The sequence below is a fragment of the Melanotaenia boesemani genome, chromosome 19 (genome assembly GCF_017639745.1).
Source record: "Melanotaenia boesemani isolate fMelBoe1 chromosome 19, fMelBoe1.pri, whole genome shotgun sequence".
In the NCBI taxonomy this organism is placed as follows: Eukaryota; Metazoa; Chordata; class Actinopteri; order Atheriniformes; family Melanotaeniidae; genus Melanotaenia; species Melanotaenia boesemani.
Genome location: NC_055700.1, coordinates 14175032 through 14195531, shown reverse-complemented (window position 1 = coordinate 14195531; position 20500 = coordinate 14175032). Strand labels below are relative to the sequence as shown.

The following is a 20500-nucleotide window of genomic DNA, read 5'->3' as shown; positions in this document are numbered from 1 at the left end:
CGACCACTCAAGTCCACCTTTTTGCTAACCCCCATATCACAGTTTGTGACAAGAGCCCCCAACTTATGGAACTCTTTGCCTGTTACACTTATGCACATGTTCCTTTAAATCCTCTTTAAAATTTTATTTTCTGAGAGCCTGTGGTATTGTCTGATATATATATTACATTGTCTATTGAGACTAATCTGATGTGGCTTGTCCCCTCTTTTCAGTGTTAGCTATTTGTAACTTCATTTTTACTTCATGTCACAATAGAAATATTTATGTGGATTAAAAAACAGAATAACATGATAACAACCCATAATAGTTCATAAAAAATGTTGAAAAAAATAAAAGATGACATTGAATCATCTTAGGAAGTTCCCTGCAATAATTCAGAGAATAGAGTTATATTTCCAATGGACTCAAATTTAGTAACGCTGTTCTGTAAAGATAGTGCAAAAAGGAAAAAAACAAATAAAAACACAGAAGATTGGTCTATACTGTTTAGCACTTTTATTTTGACATTTCTCCTGACGTTTTTAGTACTCTCAGTGGAAAGCAGAAGAAAAGAGCTTCACACATAATGTAGTTTGAGCAGCAAGGAAGTTACAATCAAACAAAGTTGTAAACGGATATTGTGCAGACATCCCAGCAGTACCATACAGATCCATTATAAAACTACTATGTTTTCTGCTCTACAGCCACCCACCAACTATATACTTATGTAAACTTGTGGACAAATTCATGTATTTAAATCTAAAACCATCTGTTTCCAGGCTAATGCTTGTAAATAGGGACTTGTACAAGGGCAATACAGGTTTCCAGAAACATGGCAATGTTTCATATCCAGATATCAAACTAAAATCTCATCAGAGGAAACATTTCATTGAGCTGCAAATATGACCCATGCCAAGAGTATAAAGACATGCAGAGTATTTGTAGCACTAACTCGCTAAAGGGACAACTTTTTCTATTGTTGTTTCAGACATGATATCAGTCATCTACCAACACATATGCCATCGACCACACTCATCCTTCAAAGCTATCTTTAACGTACAAACTTCCAGATTGTTTTAATCTATCTCTGTCTTCACATCTCGTCGGCTTTTAAACGGCTCTCCAAACTTTTTAATGTCTTCAGCCTGTTTAACACATGCACTGTAGTCCTGACAGTTACAGAAAGAATGCAAATGTCTGAATCAGTATCACAATCGTATCAGACTTGGTGCAGAGTTTAACGTGCTGGCTTCCCAGTAGAAAGGGCCGATAAACTTCGCTTGAGCCTATGAATAAACTTCACAGCAAGTAAAAGTGCATGCTGATGACGTTTGCTGATTTGTTTGCTTTAGTTATTATCAACAGGCTCAAATGCACAAAGTACTGAACATAACAGCCATCATTACAGATAAGCTTGAAGCTTTCAACCCATCCTCGTAGTACATGTGCAAAAGGACCTCCAGACACTTTCAACTGTGAAAACAAAGAAGAAAGAGAAAGAGAAATGTCCACATATAACATGCTAATCGAAAAAATACTGCTTTTAGAGTAATTCCTTTCCCAGTGTTTGAAATAAAACACTGCAAAAACTAGGAAGATATTTCAGGTAAACATGTTATTATCAGTTTACAGAGAAAGGAAAGAAATACTATATATATAATGATTAGGCCATAGTATCAAACTTTAAAAAAAGATACAGCTGATTTGTTTTTGTTTGCAGAAGTATGGCATTTTATTCCAACAGAAGCAACCCGTCCCCTTACTATGAAACAGCTTTCTGCTGCGTCGCAGTGAAATTCGTCCTTTTCTTTTCCTCAAGAAAATGAGCAGCAGTACAAACAGTCTTTTAGGAGTGGAGATCTTGCAGATGCTGTAATCCTGCAGGAAATGGAGTGATTGGGATCATGAGACCCGTCTCATTTCATGAGCGCTCCGGTCTTTTCAGCTTAGTGTTGCTGCAAAATTTAAAAAAAAAAAAATAAAAAAAAATGAACCTCAAAGAGCTTATCTCTTGGGTCACTTAGGTCAGGAGTGTTTATATCTGGGTAGTGCATGATTAGATTTTGGGTGGAGTGGTCTTATATGGTTGCGTGCATGTTATGGCTAAAGGTGCATTTCTCCATGAATGGTTATTTGGGTAAACATAAGTCATCCTTCCTCCAGGCCAGCACAGACATGTTGACATGACATCTTGATGTTTTCTGACTGATATTTGGTGCTGATGAAGGATTTAGGTGGACTGAGACAGTTTTCAGATAAAGGTGGAATCCATGGTGCTTGTGTCCTGTGCACTACGGGCTCGAGCCTCAAAAAGTTGTTTTATCAAGGCTGACTTCTCTTGCTCCAGCTGGGCAATCCGCTCACTCTTCTCTGTCACCTCCTTTATGAAAAGAAAGAAAAAGAAATTGGTAAAATAAATAAAAAAAAAAGAATACTTTGGGTGAGTATGTATGATATAATGGGGGCCGTGGACTATTCTAAACCTGTGTGAGGAGTCGGTTTTGGTCCTTCAGTCTCTGGATGGCTTGTGGGGGAGCTGGGGCTGGAGGCTGGGAGTTAGTTGAAAGGACTGCTGTCTGAGCACCGCTGGAAGGAAATGACTGCTGAGAAAAAAAAGAGGCAATGGTGGAAGCTTTGTCAGAGGCTCCTTTATCATGAAATATATTTTACATGTCTAAAATTTTACACCTTTGTGGCTTTGTGTATTTTAAATGTGGATTTTCCTATAATTGAGAAATATTTACAGCATTTAGCTCTGGGTCTCTTGTAGTTTAAAAAAGTTTCAAATTAAGCTTCTGGTTACAGTCTACTCACATGAGTTTTAGGAACTACATATTAATTAATAATACTAACTGAATGCTTTACAGGCATACAGCTGCTCATTTTTCAGTAGGCTTCATTAGAGCCAAGGCAGCCAAGTTCCTTAAAGAAAATGAGCTGCTTAAACGTTTACTTCCTATTTTAGGTGTATTCTGAACACAAACTCTTTGTGACTAGACTTAACAAGGATGCATATGTCAGGAAAACACCTGTCAAATAGAGCATGGAAGTGGTTCTGCTAGCTAATAAACAAGCCACACCACAAAAGTTCTGCAGTAGCCAGAAACAAGCTTTTTACAATAAAAAGGATTAAACCTCAACCCAGAGTCACTAATGAGTGGTGGGTTTTGTTAAAACCTACAACAAAGTAAAAACATTTGCAGGCATTAAACACTCACCATTCCAGAGCAGGAAATCAGGTCATTAAGGCAGCGGTTGACTTCTTGTAGTTGGGGAATGAGAATATTCATGCGAGACTGACCGGCTTCTGTGAAGAAATCCTGAGACAAAAAAGGCAGAAAAAAAAAAAAAGCTGCAAAAGATTAGAAAAATTTCACAAAAAAGGAGAGATGATGAATTTGTGTAAAAGGGCTCTTATAAGCACAGCAATTTTGCTGATGGATGAATGTTTTTTATCATTTTAGCCAAAAAGTTCTACTTTGACACATCAGCCCATAGGACTTGTTTTCTGAGGGAATCTCTATTTGTGCACAAACTTCTGATACACAATTTGGTGCATTTACGGTGAATGAGTGTGTGTGCAGGTACAAGTTATTGCTTCATTGCCTTCCAGTCACTCATCAATATGCTGCATATTTTAAAATGCATGTGGTCAAATCTGATCTGGTTCGGTCAGGCTACGTCATTTGTACCCAGTGGTAAATCTGTTTTGCAGCAATTAAAACATTAAATAAACATGAGGACTCCACCATAAGCAAGACTGAGAAAAATACAAAAAGTGACAAATAAATAGATAAGTAGTCCCCAAAAACAAGTGAAACGCAAATATAAAACTAAAAACAGTAGATTTACAGTACTCTCTAGATTATTTAACTATTTAGTGCCACAAAAAGAAAAGGACTAAACCTGTGGTACTGATATGAGCACAAAAATGGTCATTAAGGTGCCTTATCTGCCATTCTTAATATGCAGTAAACAAGCTAATATCCAAAATGAACTACAAAGCTTTAAAATTAGCATTACCTAATCTGGTCAGTCACCAGGTTTAAAAGAAGGAATTGCATTTTAAGTGTCTTTTTTTTTTTTTTTTTGAGAAGTAGTTGAACTGACCATGCAGTGGGAGCTTTGTCCGACCTGTCGCTGTCTCTCTGAGACATTGTGGATTTGGTTTTGGTACCAATCTCGGGCGCGCTCCACCACTTCCAGGCCAGCAAGTAGGGAATCCTTCTCTTGCTCCAGCTCCTTCATTTGTTTCAGCTGCATGAGTTAAAAAGGGTAGGAGAGTAAAAACGAAAGTACAAGATTAGGGGTGGGAAAAGAAAAGGAACAAATTTTACTTTCTGTGCAGGTTTCATGCAGAGACCCTGTGTAAAGATTTCATTTTGATGCCGTCACCATTAGAGTTTTCAAATTGCTGCCAAGATTAAATCTAATCATAGATTTTGGTCAGCCAGCAGTCTGCCTGGTAGACAAACTCCCATTTTTTCATCACAAGGGCATCTGCAGCACTCTTTTGTGATGGCTGAAACAATGGCGCCACGCCAATTGTGCCGAACTCTTTGCCGTCCTGAACAATGTTAGAGAAGCAATGAGTCCGATGTCATGGCAACTGCACAGCAACCTTAGAATGGGGTAAACAGTGGATCCACTTCAACTATGGCTACCCCAGTGTGTGTTTGTGAAAGAGAAAGAAAGAGAGATGTGTGAGAGAAAATGCATGTGTGTGTGTGTGTGTGTGTGTTTGCAGCAAGGCTGTATTGAGTTGTGCTGACCAGGCTGTCCATGCAGCACACTGCCACAGTCCAGGCCTCATTGCTGGAATTCAGCCACCTGGTGTGTCATCCATCTATCTACCCATCGCTCATCCCTCCGGCTGCTCACTACATTCACTACATTCCACTGATCATTGCTCATTTATCAAGGAAGACTGACAAGAGACCAAAGTCAAAATGTTTTTCTGCTCTTTCCAAAAAAAAAAAAAAAAAAAAAAACCTGAAGTAAGTATACACAGAGGAAGAGCAGGAAAGAGTTGACGGTGCTCAGAGGGTGTCTAGAATGAAACATGACCTACTGTCAGGTAGCATGAATGTGCAACAGGCCACAGCCAACCTGTTTATATATTTAAAAAATGAAGCAGATAGAACAGAAAACAGAGCAAAGAAGCAGTATAGCAAGGGGATAAAAGGTTATGGAAAACTTTGCATGTGCTTCTGTGCTCGCTTTTTACCTGAATGAGCTGACATGAATGCACACAAAAATCCACATACTATAACACGACAGCCATTGCACAAGCTGTTTAAAAACACAAAGGTCCTTTGAACTTGATCTACAAATAACAGTTTGTTCTGAAGCACTTCTAAACAACAGCATATTAGATGCAATAAATAAGTCCACAATTAGAGAAGTTTATAGTTAGAGTTAGAGACCAAAACAGGAAATTGACACATCTTTTAAACCTGGTATTTGTGGTGTATAAATGTTTTTAAATAGTTTTGTTGTCAACTGATTTCTATCAGCCAATTCAACTTAAAGGATAGAGATAAGATCATTTTCTCAGAAAATTGTGTTTTTTTATTTTTGTTTTAGTTTTCTCTAAATACAAATATATGAAACAAAACAGCAAATTCTTATTGTGGAGAAAAAGTTGCCATTAAAACAGAGAATTTCACATGATGAGCTTTAATGTTTAGTAATAAACCAATAAACAAGTCTGTCAGTGTCGTGAACAACAAGGGATAAACTGTCTCTAGTATCCTGTCCAACAATCACACTGAATTCCAGGTAAACAAGAGCAATCACAATGTTTAACTATCTGTATTGTCTGAACTGAAACAATTCAAATCAACAACTTCAAATCTTGAAATTCTCCTAACAAAGCCATGTCAAAGAGCCTTAAAATCCCTCAATCCTCTACAACCATCTTTCCTTTTCCTTCTTTATTCCTCTCTCCCTCTCATCCTACTCACCCACAGGAAAAAGTGCAGGGCCTTGCTGCTGTAGAGGCTACTGCTGAGGGGGATGAAGACAGTAGTGTAAGCAGCCCACACAGCCGTCCAGGCAGGGCCGGGCGGACCGAACGAGTCGTCTACTTCTACCAGGCCCCTGGGCCCGACCCGGCTCACTACCATCAGGGCAGCAGTGGGCCAAGTCGGCCTGGGTGGGAGGGACAAAGGGAAGGGGGAGGAGGAGAGGGGTAGGGACGGAGGGAGAAGGAGGGGAGTCGGTCAGTCAGCCTCTCCAGACACAGAGGCCAAAGGGAGAAGAGACAGACACGGCGACACAGACACGGAAAGAAAGAGGGAGATGAGATGAGCTGGAAAGAGTGAGAATGGTGAAGCAGGGGGGAGTGAGAGGGAACGTGAGCCCCGGACTGGAGGGTGGGAGGGGCAGAGTTAGGGGGGGAGGCAGGGGGCAGAGAGGTGGGAGGAGAATTTGTGGGCCAATAGGAGGCGAAACAGGCTGCTGTAGAGATTCTTCTCATACGTTTTCTTCTTTTTATCCAAATAAATAATTTGATTTCCAGGATTTATTTTCTCTTTACAAGCCAAAGTCTTTGTTATAGCCAATAAAACTCTGTATGAGTTTTTTTCCCCCCAGACATACCTCTGGCTCTCTGAAAGTCTTTTACTACCCTTCCTTTTCTCTAAACACAACAGAAACAATGACATACACCAAAGCTAACATAAGATGTCCCCTAGAATGCCCTGTGTAAGACTACTAAAGAATATTATTGAGAAAACAGGCACAACAATCTTCCTCAACTACTTACACCATCACACACTTCCCACATTGTCTGTATTAAAAACTGCTGCTAATCGGAATGATCTGTGTCAGATCAATCTGTGATTTCTACCATAACTTACAGCAGCCAGTGTTAGGTATGGTTTGATCAACAGTCCAAGAGTCAAAGATATTTAACTGATTATCCTGTAAGACAAAAAAATCATATTTGAGACAGGAAGCCTCCTTTGTTGCATTTTTGCTTGTGAAATCAAATTAATTTCATTTCAAATGATTGGGCCAAAACCCAAAGCCTTATTAGGTAAACCTTCATCTCTGAATCAGGGTCCTGCATAAATGTATTATGCTGATGGGCAGAGTTTAGACTTGGTTGTCTACAATCAGTGGCTGTCAATACAATTGAAATAGGAACAATAAATTAGTCATATTTAAATATGTTTGTATACCAACCATTCCGTAGTCCACTCCATTAGAAATGGTATGCCTCCTCTGCTCCTCCCGACTCCGCCCATGACGCCTGGAACCACCAGTAAATCCTGTAGCTGATTCACTCTGAGATCTTGGTAAACCTGATTTCACAACACCTAGACAAGATGTGAAGAAGACACGTTGAGTCTGGCATGCAGTCTGTCATTTCTGCTGAGCATAACTAGAATTACACTTGTCATGGAATTTTTATTTAGAGCAGAATAAGTTCAGATGCCTAGTACACGTTTAGATGCCTCGTATTTGTGTAAAATAGTCTAATCACAATATATCTTCAACCAAAAACCCACACATTTAAAATAACTGTGTATAAAGACTACTTCCTCTGGTTTTCTCAGAAAAGAAGCATAAGAGACATCTAAACTTGTACTAGACATCCAAACGTAAATGTATGAGACACAGTGGTGTGAAAAAGTGTTTCTTCCTTTTTTTCCATGTTTGTCATACCTAATTGTTTCAGACCATCAAACAAATTTAAATAGTAGTGAAGAAAACACAGGTAAAGACAAAATGCAGTTTTTAAATGGAAGATTTTATTATTAGAAGAGAAAAAAAAACTCCAAACATGGCCCTGTGTGAAAAAGTGATTGACCCCCTTAGCTGTGGTTTATCACACCTGAGTTAAATTTCTCTAGCCACTCCTAGGCCTGATTACTGCCACACCTGTTCTCAATCAAGAAAATACTTAAGTAGGACCTGCCTGACAAAGTGAAGTAGACCAAAAGATTCTCAAAAGTGAGACATTATGCTGAAATCCAAAGAGATTCAGGAACAAATGAGAAAGAAAGAAATCCATCAGTCAGGAAGAGGTTTCAAAGCCATTTCTAAAGCTTTGGGACGCCAGCAAACCACAGTGAGAGCCACAAATGGCTAAAACATGGAACAGTGGGGAAACTTCCCAGGAGTGGCTGGCTGAACAAAATTACCCCAAGAGGACAGTGACAACTCATCCAAGAGGTCACAAAAGACCCAACAACATCTAAAAAACTGCAGGCCTCACTTGCGGTCAGTGTTCATGACCCTGCCATAAGAAAGAGACTGGGCAAAAATGGCCTGCAAGACAAAAACTGTTGCTGAGTAAAAAGAAAATTAAGCCTTGTCTCAATTTTGCGACATCTTGTAATCCCCAAGACTTCAGGGAAAATAGTCTGTGGACTGATGAGACAAAAGTTTAACTTTTTGGAAGGAGTGTATCCTATTACATCTGGTGTAAAAGTTACAAAGCATCATATCAACAGTTAAATATGGTGGTGGTAGTGTGATGGTTTGGGGCTGTTTTGCTGCTTCAGGACCTGGAAGACTTGCTGTGATAAATGGAACCATTAATTCTGCTGTCTACCAAAACTCTTGAAAGAGAATGTCCGGCCATGTTTTCATGACCTCAAGCTGAAACGAACTTGGGTTCTGTAGCAGGACAATGATCAAAACACACCAGCAAGTCCACCTCTGAATGGCTGAAGAAAAACCAAATGAAGATTTTGGAGTGGCCTAGTCAAAGTCCTAACCTGAATCCTACTGAGATGCTGTGGCATGACCTTAAAAAGGCAGTTCATGTCTGAAAACCCTCCAATGTGTCTGAATTACAACAATTCTGCAAAGATGAGCTGGCCAAAATTCCTCCTCCGTGCTGTAAACAACTTATTGCAAATTATCGCAAACGCTTGATTGCAGGGTGCCCCAAGCAGTTATTAGGTTTAGGTTTAGGGGACAATAACTTTTTCGCATAGGTAGGTCTTTTTTTTTTTCTTCTCTTAATAATAAAACCTTAATTTAAAAACTGCATTTTGTGTTTACTTGTGTTGTCTTGGACTAATATTTAAAGGCGCAAAACATTTGAATGTGACAAACATGCAAAAAAAAAAAAAAAGAAAAAAAAAAGGAAATCAGGAAGTGGGCAAACACTTTTTCACACCCCTGTATCTAAACTTGTAGACTTCTGCTCTTAATAAAGTTACCCTCACACAAAAAAAAAAAAAAAAAAAAAAAAAAAAAAACATAATTTGTGAAAATATCTGAAAATGTATTTTACCCTAATATAAGAAAGTAAAACAAAATTTTAAAGTCTTAAATCTTGTTAAGACTGTAATGGCAGATGGCTGCTGCACATGCTTATTACAGCCTCACATTGTGTGTAGAATGTTGCAGTGAAACTGTATTGGGTGAAACACATATGCAGCCATAAACATTTCTAAGTTTTAAATGTAAATTTATTTCACTGTATTGGTTAATATCTAAGCAGACACAGCCTTATGTGGCTCTGGGATATATCTGTGTAATGAAACTATATTTGAATAACAAATAATAAAACTACAGACAAAACATTTGAGTAGAGAATGTGGTTGGCTTTCCTTTTCATACCACAGGAGGGCGCTGTACTCTGTAAATGTTTCAGCTCAGCAGGGGTGACTGATTTTTATTATAGCCTAAATTCAATAAAATAAAGGCAGTTCAGAGAAATTTCCTTGTCTCTGGTTTGATTATTGAACAAAGATTAGATCAGGGAAGCAAATGGGGAAATATGTTAAGTATTTGGGCTTGAGGATATAAAACAAACTGCTGATAACATCTTTGGCATTTCTCCAACACACAATAATAAACTCTAATAAATTTAATTTAAAATATTCTACAAGTGTTTTAATTGAAGGTGTTTAATTTTAACACTTAACAGTTGAAAGAAAGTGATATGATCAAATATATTCCCTCCTTTATTTTAGTGAATATGCATTTCCTGCCTGGGTTTCATTTATTTTCCCATTTTCTGTGTGGATTCTAAATATTTTTGCTGTTTCCATGACATTTTCTGGTGATAATATCTGAAGCACATGCAGATCTGATGAAGAGGAGGCTGACTCCAACATGTCTAAAGAGGACATGTAAGGTTATGTAACTCATCTAGGTGTTTCTGTGCTATCTGCTGAGGTATTCTATCACTGTCAGGTTTGTAGATGTAGGTGTATAGCAGCAGTGAGAGTAAATTTTGGGAATTTGTGATGAAATTGGGAGGGCTGGGGAGGATTTCAAGTACTGCAGTGATTTGGTGAGCCCTGGTCTGTGCTGTAATCTGGACTAATCCAATAGGGTTTTGGATTATATCACAGACACACTGGTGTCCGTGATTGTTAACCTGATCATCAGCTTGTAATGTGCCTGTAAGTATACTAGACTTTAAACTTACATCTTATAGCTGAGTGTTTTATTCCAAAATGATGGGCATCAATATGCAATTCTCAGTTTGTTTATTTCATGAACATTAGTGAGATAGGACACTAACAGTAATGAGGCCTGGCTCATGGTCAGACATTGCTCATCCTAAAGCTGTTGCCACAAAGCTGAAAGCACACTACTGTATGAGAATTTCCCTTTGTTTCATTTAAAACGCCAAATTCAAAACACAAACAACTGCGGATCAAAACAAACATGAGATTATCTTAGTATCCCCAGATTAATTTCATAAGAGATGGGGCCAAAGATTTTACATCTGACATGACACATGAAATATCTTTAAAAGTAGCATGTTGTGATTTATAAGTCATTTAGGCATATATGCTTTCCTTATTATGGCACAGCTAAAAAGAAAAAGTGGCCAGGACACATAAGAGCTAATAGCCCCATACACCCCTCAATACCAGCTTTCTTAATCTGACCATTTACTGTATCTATCCATCCGTCTATCTGTGTGAAAACCAACACTGTCCTTAATACAAGTGATTTCAGCACTGAAGGCCCTGAGGGTTCAACAGAGAGAATGTAATATTATTGCTTCAGACAAGCCTGACTGATAAGAGATGAAGTAAACTTGGACAGACTGAGTGTATTTGTATATGTGCATGCAAGAGAGAGAAAACTAGTGTGATTACTCTGTGAGATTAAAATATAACTATAGCCTGTAGTGAGAGTCTGCATATAGAAACAAGATAATGACTGAGGGATCTGTGGGAATTTCTCAGCCACAGCTCCTCCAACTTAAAGTATAGCACTATATTCTTCAATTGGAGCATCAAAGTAAGGAACCCTCTGCTATCACTAAAAGGAAAACACTCAAAATGGATTAATCTATGCAGTTTCTAACATGAGCTCTGATCTTGTCTGAAGTTAATAATAGCAATTATTCGAATAGGGACTCCTGACTGGAGCAGGGGCCTTTGCAGACCCTGTTTAAGCAGTGACATTACTTATACCAAGGAGCGTGTTCTCAAAATCCAACAATAACTCTTATTGAACCACACCAAGATTCAGTTAAGGACTCCCTCCACTGTTGCTATTTTTAACCACCATAAAGCTCCAGCTGAATGATTAATACTGACATGCAAAACTCTGTCGAAGTTGTGCACTTGTGTGAGCATCATGGTCCAGTGCATCCAATTAAATTAAAACAGAGGACCGAAGCCTGTAAAAGTACAGTGGACATATCAACTCAGTTATGCACGCAATCAACTGGCTTTCTGTAGAAATGTACTTCTAATGGTAGGCTAGTGTGTTTTGGTAGATATTTAACAATACATCCTCCTATGATTCATATCCTGTTACAAAATAGCAGAGCAGCTAAATAAGATGTTAAAAAAAGACCACATTTCTGTGGAAAGATTGGAAAGATTAAGCTCACCAATACTAGAACAAATAGAAAACTAAAAATGGTTATCTAAGTGACAAATTCCCTGCTAATACGTTGCGTGAATGTATTTTTGTGTTTTGTTAATAGCATGCCATTATATCTGCATTGTGTCAAGGGTTATCATTTGGAAAAACTATATCAAGAGTCATCCTTAAACTCTGTAAACGTCCAGTACTTCCAGGCACAGTTTTCTGGCCATCACTATCACTTACATGATTCTTGGATCTGAGGTGACTCCAGAGCCAGAGACTCAATGGACCTGACTTTGCTGTGCTGTGGCTGTGTAGGTTTGGAAGCATGGCCCGTTTCAGATCGGTAACACCCACTATCTGGAACAGGAATCCGCTCCAAACTTCGTCCGGACCTCTCGAAGCCTGCGCCGTACCTGCCCGGAGCACACGCGGAGTACCCGGTCCCTTCCTCCGGTCTGGCACGGCTATGGAGGGAGGACGCTCGGTGCTGCTGGATGTTTGTCACGTTGCTCGGCCCCAGCGGACGGACCTTGTTCTCAACACGAGTCCCGACACTGCATGTGGCCAGCGGGGCGGGTTTCGGGGGCTGCTTCTGAGCCTGCTGCGGTTGCACAGCTGCCTGGGCCTTAAAGTGGGAGCTGTTCTCCGGGTTAAGCATGGAGTACCGCAGACCCGCAACGAACCGCTCAAATGTGAGGCAGCCATGCGGTGGGGTGACCCTCCTGAGGCTGGCGAGCACTCCACCAGGCAGGTCCCGGGTCTCTGCGCCTTGCCAGCGGCTCTCAATCTCTGAGATGTGGACGTAGCCCCGTCCACCGTCATCCAAAATATCAAAAAGAGTCCTTAAACTGTGTAGGAAGGCTTTGGGTAGTCCATCTGTTGAATACTCAGTGTCTTTTGGTTGCATTTTGGTACTTTTAAAACCGTCCCCAGGGCCTCGAATCACTTCTTTCCTTGACCCAACTCTGCCGTAAATCACCGATTTGCAGTTCTGATCAGTCGCTATCAAAGCCATCAATGTATGATAAAGTCCAGAAGCTAATCATTCAAAACTAGGCAATTTTATATGAGCGTGTAGCTAAATCAAATTAATTCTTACTTATTTACTCACTTACTAAAAACATAACCATATTAATTTTATTGTCTCAAAATCCTGTCGATTTTTCACTAACTATACAAATCTCATATTCTCCGAAACTCCGTACTGCTGTGATCCATACTTTCCTTTTCTGCCCAGGACCGCCCTTCAAACGGCTGTGCGCGAGCGCTTAGCAATCAGCCATTGGCCGAGGTCTGACCGAGCTTAGCGCTCATTGGTTGGAACCTGAAGTGGGCCCTAGTTTGAGTTGAGCTTTTGTTATTACCAGAGTGCTGTAATGAGAGTGGCGACACTCCCGTAGACTTCTATAGAAAGAATGGAATGCGGAAGTCACGTGGTCCATGGAGCTGCAGAAAGTTCAAAATGGCCGTTGCTCCAGCACTGTACGCAGTTCATTTTCGGTCTTTTGGAGGCTTTTTTGCCGGTAAGTGGCAAGAATTACTAAATTTCTAGAACTTTGTAAGCATTAGATCAATGTTCTGTAGCATATTAAGCGAGCATTATTATTTAATGTAGCGTGAAATAATTATTTAGCCAGTTAGTAGTTCATGCTAGCAAAACTTATGTCACGCTAGACATCGTCAGCAAGCCTGTTTTAATCCAAATACATTTTGCTGTTATAAGCATTCTTTTCAATATAAAGATTTTTTTTAAACATGTTTAACTTTTGCTCTGCGAGACTGATATTATTAAGCTGAGCACAACATATGACAGTCGTTGTCCCAGACGGCAGAAAAATGTGGACATTGTATTTTAAAAAGAAGAAAATGTACTCTTGATTGTGGTTTTTAAGTATTTAGTTGGATCAAATTTACAATTAATTACGGGAGACTGACAGATAAACTTTTTTAACACGTTATCTACTCAGAACCAGCAGAGTAATATGTTGTTAAACACTTCTCTGCATTTTCCAAATTAATCAAAACTCTTAACAACTCAATTGTAAAAATTCAAACCGTATTAAAATAAATCCCCATTTAGTTAGTGTCACCATGCAGTTATTTTTTTAGATTTTAATCTAAACAAAAGAACAGTAAACTGTCTGACTGCATTTTTAAAAAAGCGAATTCATTTATTTTCATCACACAATGTGATGTTTGAATCTATTAAACAAGATAACAGTTAACTAAGAATGAACAATGATAAATGATTGTAGAATATGCGTGCAAAACAATTTTGAAAATACTACAATTTGTAATGCAGACATTGCTTTCATGTCCATGTTTTCAAGGGGACTGATCTTCAGAGGTGATCTGAGTGAAGACCAGGCTCGTGGAACTTGACGGTCCTGTCAGTGATGGAGTGATGAGGATGCTGGTAAGTGGAATGGTGGAATGCTGGAGCTGGTTGGCTGATGGAGAGGCTGTGATGACAAAAAATAAAAGTGAAATCAAAATGATCGGGTGACATTTACCACATGAAAACCAACGGAAGCTGCTTTTTCAATGATTTCCATGATGATTGGCTTGTAGCTTGCCTCATTGGTGGAATTGCCACTGAAATGGTAACCATTAAATTAAGTGAGACCAAATTACTAAGACTTTTCAAAACTTACCATGCATTTGTAGCGAAGCTGAAGCTGCCCTGGGTTGATAGGGGTTTGCAAAGCTCAGACCAAGCTCCTCCATGGCAACGAGCAAGGTGTTTGGTGGAGGTTTGTATGTTGTGGGCCTGGATGCTGATTGACATTGCTGTTTTTTCTTTAAGTTTCTTGTCTGGCTTTTGCTTCCAAGATGCCCATCATTGGACAGAACTTTTTTTCGTTCACCAGAGATCTGTTTTGCTGCGATTCTCAATCTGAGCCTGATGAATCTGCTGGTTATTTTTTTTTTCACATCATGGCACAAAGGAAGCATGCTTTCCAGTGACCTTGCTTCTCTCTCCAGAGTATCTGTGGCATTTGGAAGCTCCATGAAGGATGCACTGGACCTGGTTCGGAAAAGCTTCTCAATTTTCTGGACCAGACTGAAGGCTTCGTGTGATGGACGACAGAGCACACCCGGTTTGAATTCCTTCAATGTCAGTAATGCATCATGCTCTCCTTCCAGACTTTCATCATTTTGCACAATCGCACTTTGGCAAACATCACAGATGTCGCAAAGTTTGATGACTTTATTTACAATGTATCCTGCAAGATAGTAGAGAGTACAGGTTTCACTCTTTGAGAGATCTGGAGTATCTTTGTGGCCAGTCAGCTGGTCCACTCTCAGGCCAGGTCTGGGAGTTGTCTCCTTGTTGTCCAGGAACTCTGCCAAAAGACTGTTGTCATCCTCCTGATAGTTTCCTGATTTGACTGTCACAAGAAACTGCCCAACTGATATTGATCTGAGAGCCTGGTGGAACTCCACTGGTGTTGGGACAGGATTCCTCTGCCTAATGCAGCTGAACAAGTTTTCAAGACAGTCTTGGGTAAATCTGCTCGTCAGCACAAACATGTGACCATGGTCAAGCATGTCCATCTGAATGGATAAAATTGTAGATGTTGCCATCACAAATCCTGTTTGCACAGGTTTCCAGCTACCTGTTGGACCAATCTTTAGACCACGGAAGAGTTGGATCATGTTGTGGAGAAACTCGATGGCTTTGTGGTACTGTTCCATCTTGTGCCTGCTCAGCGCCATTACTGGGTGTCGGGAAGACATGATATCGAACCAGTGGTTGACCTGCTCCAGAAACCATGCTGTTGTCAGGTTAGAGGTAGGTCGCTGCTCCTTCTCCACCATGTATTTCAGACCTGCACTCGCTGACATGCTGAAAACATTCATTGCAGGCCCCACCTTCATTTTCTCAAAATGACTGGGTTGAAGGGTTTTCTGACACAGATTTGGAGCAATTTTTAATGGTGTTCCTTCTTGAAAATCCACCAGATCTTTCAAGGGTCTAATGGAAACTTCGTTGTGAGGGAGACTCTCTTTTTCAACTATCTCAGGTGGAATTTTAAATGTCTGTCCACGCACTAGTGCACTCTTCAAATTTTTTACCAGATGTGGGACATCTGGCATAAAGTACAGCCTCCTGTCTGGTCTCGCTGGGTGTGGGATGGATGTTTGGTTGTGGTCCACTCCAAATGACCTCCACATAGCCCGATTAGGACTGCCCATGTCAGTGGTGACATTTACCACATGAAGCCCTATGGAAGCTGCTCTCTCGATGATTTCGGTGATGACAGGCTTGTAGCTTGCCCCATTGGTGGAATTCCCACTGAAATGGTAAGCGACTACTTGCTTCCATCTCAGTGTGCTTCCTGCCAACATGAAAACACATGCATGTGTTGCTGCTCCTGTATGCCCAGGCAGTGTCACATCCCCGAAAAGCTTCCCGGTTCCAAGGTGCAGCTCCACACCTGGTGTGATGGCCATCTCATCTACAGTCAGCACACATTCCTTCTCCAAAGCTCCAAGACTGTTTACCTTCAGCTCAAGCATCTCAAAAACCTCTTCTAGCACACCTGGTTGCAGTTTGATGTGTTCCAGTCTTCTTTGCAAGGTTCGGATATCAGGTAAAGGGTAATCCATATCTTGTAGCTGCCTGTAACCCGTTGAGCCGGCTGAAAAACGGAGCTTTATGGCTTTTTTTACAGTGTCTTTGCTCCACCTAATACCTTTTTTGTTCTTCATGCCAATTGCCTTCATCTGATCCTTGGAAAACATTTGACCCAATTTTTTTTTCATAGTGACAACTTTTTTGCGCAGGACTGCATTCATCTTTTTTTGTCTGCTAAATGCTCTCTGTAACTTTCTCAACTGATCTTTCTGGCTCTCTGATTCTTCTCTCAGGTTTTGGATGCTGATTTCCTCCTCAAATGATTTTTCACTGGTTCCTGTCACTGTTGACCCCTGCACACTGGATCCTGGCTCATTTGTATCTGGTTTGTCCCTCTCTTCTGAGTCCACAACTTCATCTTCTCTCTGTCTCTCTCTTTCCCTTATCTCACTTGCCTCATTTCTGGTTCTCCCTTCCTCAACATCTAAAATGAATATGCCACTGTTAGTAAGAAGATTAGTCATTAATTAAGAAATGTAAAAAAATATTCCTCAACAGTACTATGACTCATACCAAAGTTAACTGTAGAATAATATGTGTGGTCACTTCTAAGTGAATTAACATTTAGTGGAAGTTCTGGTGTACTTCTCATTGCAGGACCCTTCCTTCTCCTTGGCGCTCGGCGGTGGACAAAAAGAGTTGGAACAGCATCAGGCTTCAGTCTCACTTTGCCCGTCTTTGTCCTGTTAAACTGATCTCCCTCAAAATGTGCCTGCAGAGTATCTCATTAGTTTAATTTCCATACATGTTGCATTTTTATTGAAGCATATGACAGAACAACATGTTAAACCCTGATTTAGAATCTTTGTGTGTGCAGTATAAACTTACCGCACACAGTTTTCTGTTATTATGATCTCTGGAGATGGAGAGATTGCTCCTACTGACTTGGACTAGCCATTTTTTTCTTCTCTCTGTGTCTTTAGGGAAGCCATACATTCTGGTCCCTTTTTCAGAGTGGCTGGTGCACCCAAATGCAGCACAGCCTACCATGGTAAGAGAATCAACCTATAAAGAGGTTTTAATATGTATAATTAATTTGTGATATGAATACAGTGTAAAGATAATAAACTCTCTCACATTTGGAAGATTTATTGTAATGTAAATTAAAGCAATGATTTTGAGAACCTTTATTTATGGAAATGGAACTGCAGCAGTCACTTGAAAAAAAATTGGCAATCCTGGGTATTTGGGTATTACATTGTTATCAAGATCACTTATTAAATTTTAGCCTGAGTGTTTTTAAGGTTCCCTTTGAGTTTATTTAATTTTCTTCCGATGACATATTTCTTTTTTGTTAAGTTGAACATAGTTAAATTTCAAGAATTTGTTAAACTTTGAATTATATTGACCATGTGGAAAGTTATGAACAATCTTAGTACCAAAGCACATTTTTTAATAAATTTATCATGATAACAGATGATAAAAACAGAAGCAAAGACAGGGGATTTATGGTCTCAGGAGTGAGATTATGGAAATTCTTAGAAGTGATGTTAAAATGATCCACAATATATCAGTTAAACAATACCTTTTTAAGAGTTTTATTTCAGAATTAACAATGTTTGTAATTTGGACATGGACTGTGGAAAAGATTGCTACTGGTCATCTATTCAAGCTGTTTTTTGTAGAGGGCATGTAATATATGACATCTTCTACATGCTCCTTTCATCCATGTTAGGGCTTTATTGTATTTTTTATGTAATTCTGTATGGTACAGAAAATTGATATGGATGAATAAATGAAAAGTGAAATGAAAGGAACACACCACCAGTTTTTCAGTCTGACTTTGGAGCTTTTGATGATGAATTATTTCTGTATTTTTTGTTACCAGAGTCCACTGATGTTTCGAAGAGATGGTCACTACCAAATGAAGCAACTGCCAAGTTGAGAAGGATGAACCCTCATTGAATGAACCTTTAAACAATTAATTGTTGCAGATTCAACTATTAAACATTACAAGTATTAGTAAAAGTACTTCTTTATTTCTGCATTTATTACACTTTCAATAATAACATTGTTTAATAAAAATATTTTGTTAAAAAGCTGTTTTTGAACATGGATACTTGTTAGCTAATATTATAAAAGGGTCAGTGAATTAACATTTAGTGGAGTCAGATCAGTGCCATTTTACGGTAGTTTTCTGGTTAGAAATACAATATACATGGATACAGATGCATGTATTAAGCTCATATGACAGGAAAATATGATCAGATATGATAATAGAATAGTAATGTTTGTTATAGGAAATAATTCATCTAAAGACACCAGTTAGCATCTACAGCTACATTTTATCCTTCAAACCTGCTTGAAATTATTCATTTAACATTGCCATGAGTACATTTTCCACCTGATACCAGGCAGAGAAAACAAACTGAATGAGATCTTCCACAGTTTTGATTGAGGCTTTGTTGAAGGACGTTGATGTGAAGGTAAGAAGAAGCAGAACATGTAATCTCTTCCACGCTGTGTAAGAGGATGAGATTTAGCATCCCCATGCTAGCATAAACAAAAAAAAACAGACATATCAATTCATTACATGCACATTTAAACTGATTTAGATTTTTATTGATTAGTAGCTCACCGTACATGAGCTCAGGTTTTTTATTCATCACTAAGTATCTTTAAATGAAGGCTATTCGTAATACAGATCTTCCCTCCTAGATCTACAATTTGTGATAAATGTGTCTCTGCTCCTTCCAAAAGTAAGCTTTGGATAAAATACGGATTAATAACGTAATCACTAAACATAATCAGTAAATATTTACCGAAAATGACGAATAAAATTGTAATGTCCGCGTTGCCTCCCGCCAGAATCCGCTGAACCCAACGAAGAACGCTGTGCTGTATTGAACTATTCAGAGCTCCATGAACCACGTGACCTCCTGTCGGCGATTTCAAAGAGTGTCGCCACTCTCATTACAGCACTCTGGTTATTACTAATGCTGCTGAGACGTTATTCATAAAGCCTGGATGTTATTATATCCCTCCGCTTGATCAGAAAAAGGTTCTACCTTACACCCCCCACCCATCACAGAGGACAAAAGACTGTTGTCTAACATCAATAAAAATGGAAAAGGAGGGAAAACACTCAATTTAACACTCTAATTAAGATGTAATATAAATGTAGTATGTTAACTTTTTTATGAGGATACAATTAAAGCATAATCAGTTTGTGCCGTTTTTATTAAGATAAAACAAACTTAACATTATAATTTTTGCGCTCTGTTACTATTATGAGGTAAAGAAAGAATTAGGCTGTAATACAATGTAATAAAATGCAAAATTCAGCACTCTGTCAGTCCTAACTCAAAATTAAAACAATAAGGTCCACAGTTTGAATTAAGTTATTGCATTATCTTACTATATCACTGGATTTTGTGTTACTTCCCATAAACAAGTTATATAATTATAAGATTTAAATGAATAAGTATGCATTTTTACATGTTTTACTGAATATATTGCTGTTTTTTTTATCTTAAGAAGCAACAATAAGATGATTGGCTGCACTGTACTGAAAAGTCTTTACCTACAAATTAGTTTACTGTTCAGTCAGAACAATTATGAAGTACAAAATGCATTTTTCACCAGTCAAAATACTCTTCCAGCATATAATTTTGTATAATATAATATTATATTACATGTCCAGATGTTCTCTTTCACAGCAAAGAGTTTCACTCAGTCTTTAAGACTAGGTCATAACTTACATCCAAGGTTGCTGAAAAACATAGAGAAACTTTCAGTCTTTGCACAGACCCATATTTATCTTTGGCCTGTCTAGACAAGAACTCTCATCCTGCCGTCATCTGTAAAGACCGTACTGCTGATTAACCTGTTGCCACAAAGAACTTCTTGTAATCGTTTCCTAATGCAGACTTTTCCGTTATTTTTCCGGTCAAACCCGATTTTAAATGTCATTCTTTTCCTGCTGCATGTATACTGTGACTGTATGAGAAAAAAGCATCAATCAATACATTCTCTTCACAACAAACGACCTTCCCCTGTTAGTCAATCACAAATCAGCTGGTCTTGTTCATGTAGTTATTTTGGGGAAATTGATTATAACTGCAAGCT

General features: G+C 39.0%; 1 protein-coding gene and 2 long non-coding RNA genes across 11 annotated transcripts; 1 reads left to right on the top strand and 2 right to left on the bottom strand.

Annotated features, from left to right (window-relative positions):
* Positions 1-480: 480 nt before the first annotated feature.
* sapcd2 (suppressor APC domain containing 2) lies at positions 481-13037 on the bottom strand. Of its 2 annotated transcripts, none has more exons than XM_041970533.1 (6): positions 12031-13037; positions 7171-7304; positions 4090-4236; positions 3198-3299; positions 2463-2579; positions 481-2359 (listed from the first exon to the last, which is right to left on the bottom strand). In XM_041970533.1, the coding sequence occupies exons 1-6, from the start codon at positions 12803-12805 to the stop codon at positions 2231-2233; spliced, it is 1404 nt and encodes a 467-aa protein (XP_041826467.1). In that variant the 5' UTR covers positions 12806-13037; the 3' UTR covers positions 481-2230. The 2 variants fall into 2 exon arrangements, with proteins under 2 accessions (XP_041826467.1, XP_041826466.1); XM_041970532.1 differs by having other exon boundaries at positions 2463-2582; positions 12031-13036.
* A 138-nt stretch (positions 13038-13175) lies between these two features.
* LOC121630319 lies at positions 13176-18400 on the top strand. Of its 8 annotated transcripts, XR_006008510.1 has the most exons (7): positions 13176-13313; positions 14121-14206; positions 14776-15298; positions 15399-16388; positions 16666-16757; positions 17030-17423; positions 18261-18400. It is a non-coding gene; the product is annotated as an uncharacterized LOC121630319 (long non-coding RNA). The 8 variants fall into 8 exon arrangements; XR_006008506.1 differs by having other exon boundaries at positions 14776-14908; positions 15170-15298; positions 15399-17423; XR_006008508.1 differs by having other exon boundaries at positions 15399-15586; positions 15874-17423.
* LOC121630321 lies at positions 17957-19365 on the bottom strand. Its single transcript, XR_006008511.1, has 2 exons — positions 19195-19365; positions 17957-18925 (listed from the first exon to the last, which is right to left on the bottom strand). It is a non-coding gene; the product is annotated as an uncharacterized LOC121630321 (long non-coding RNA).
* Positions 19366-20500: the final 1135 nt, after the last annotated feature.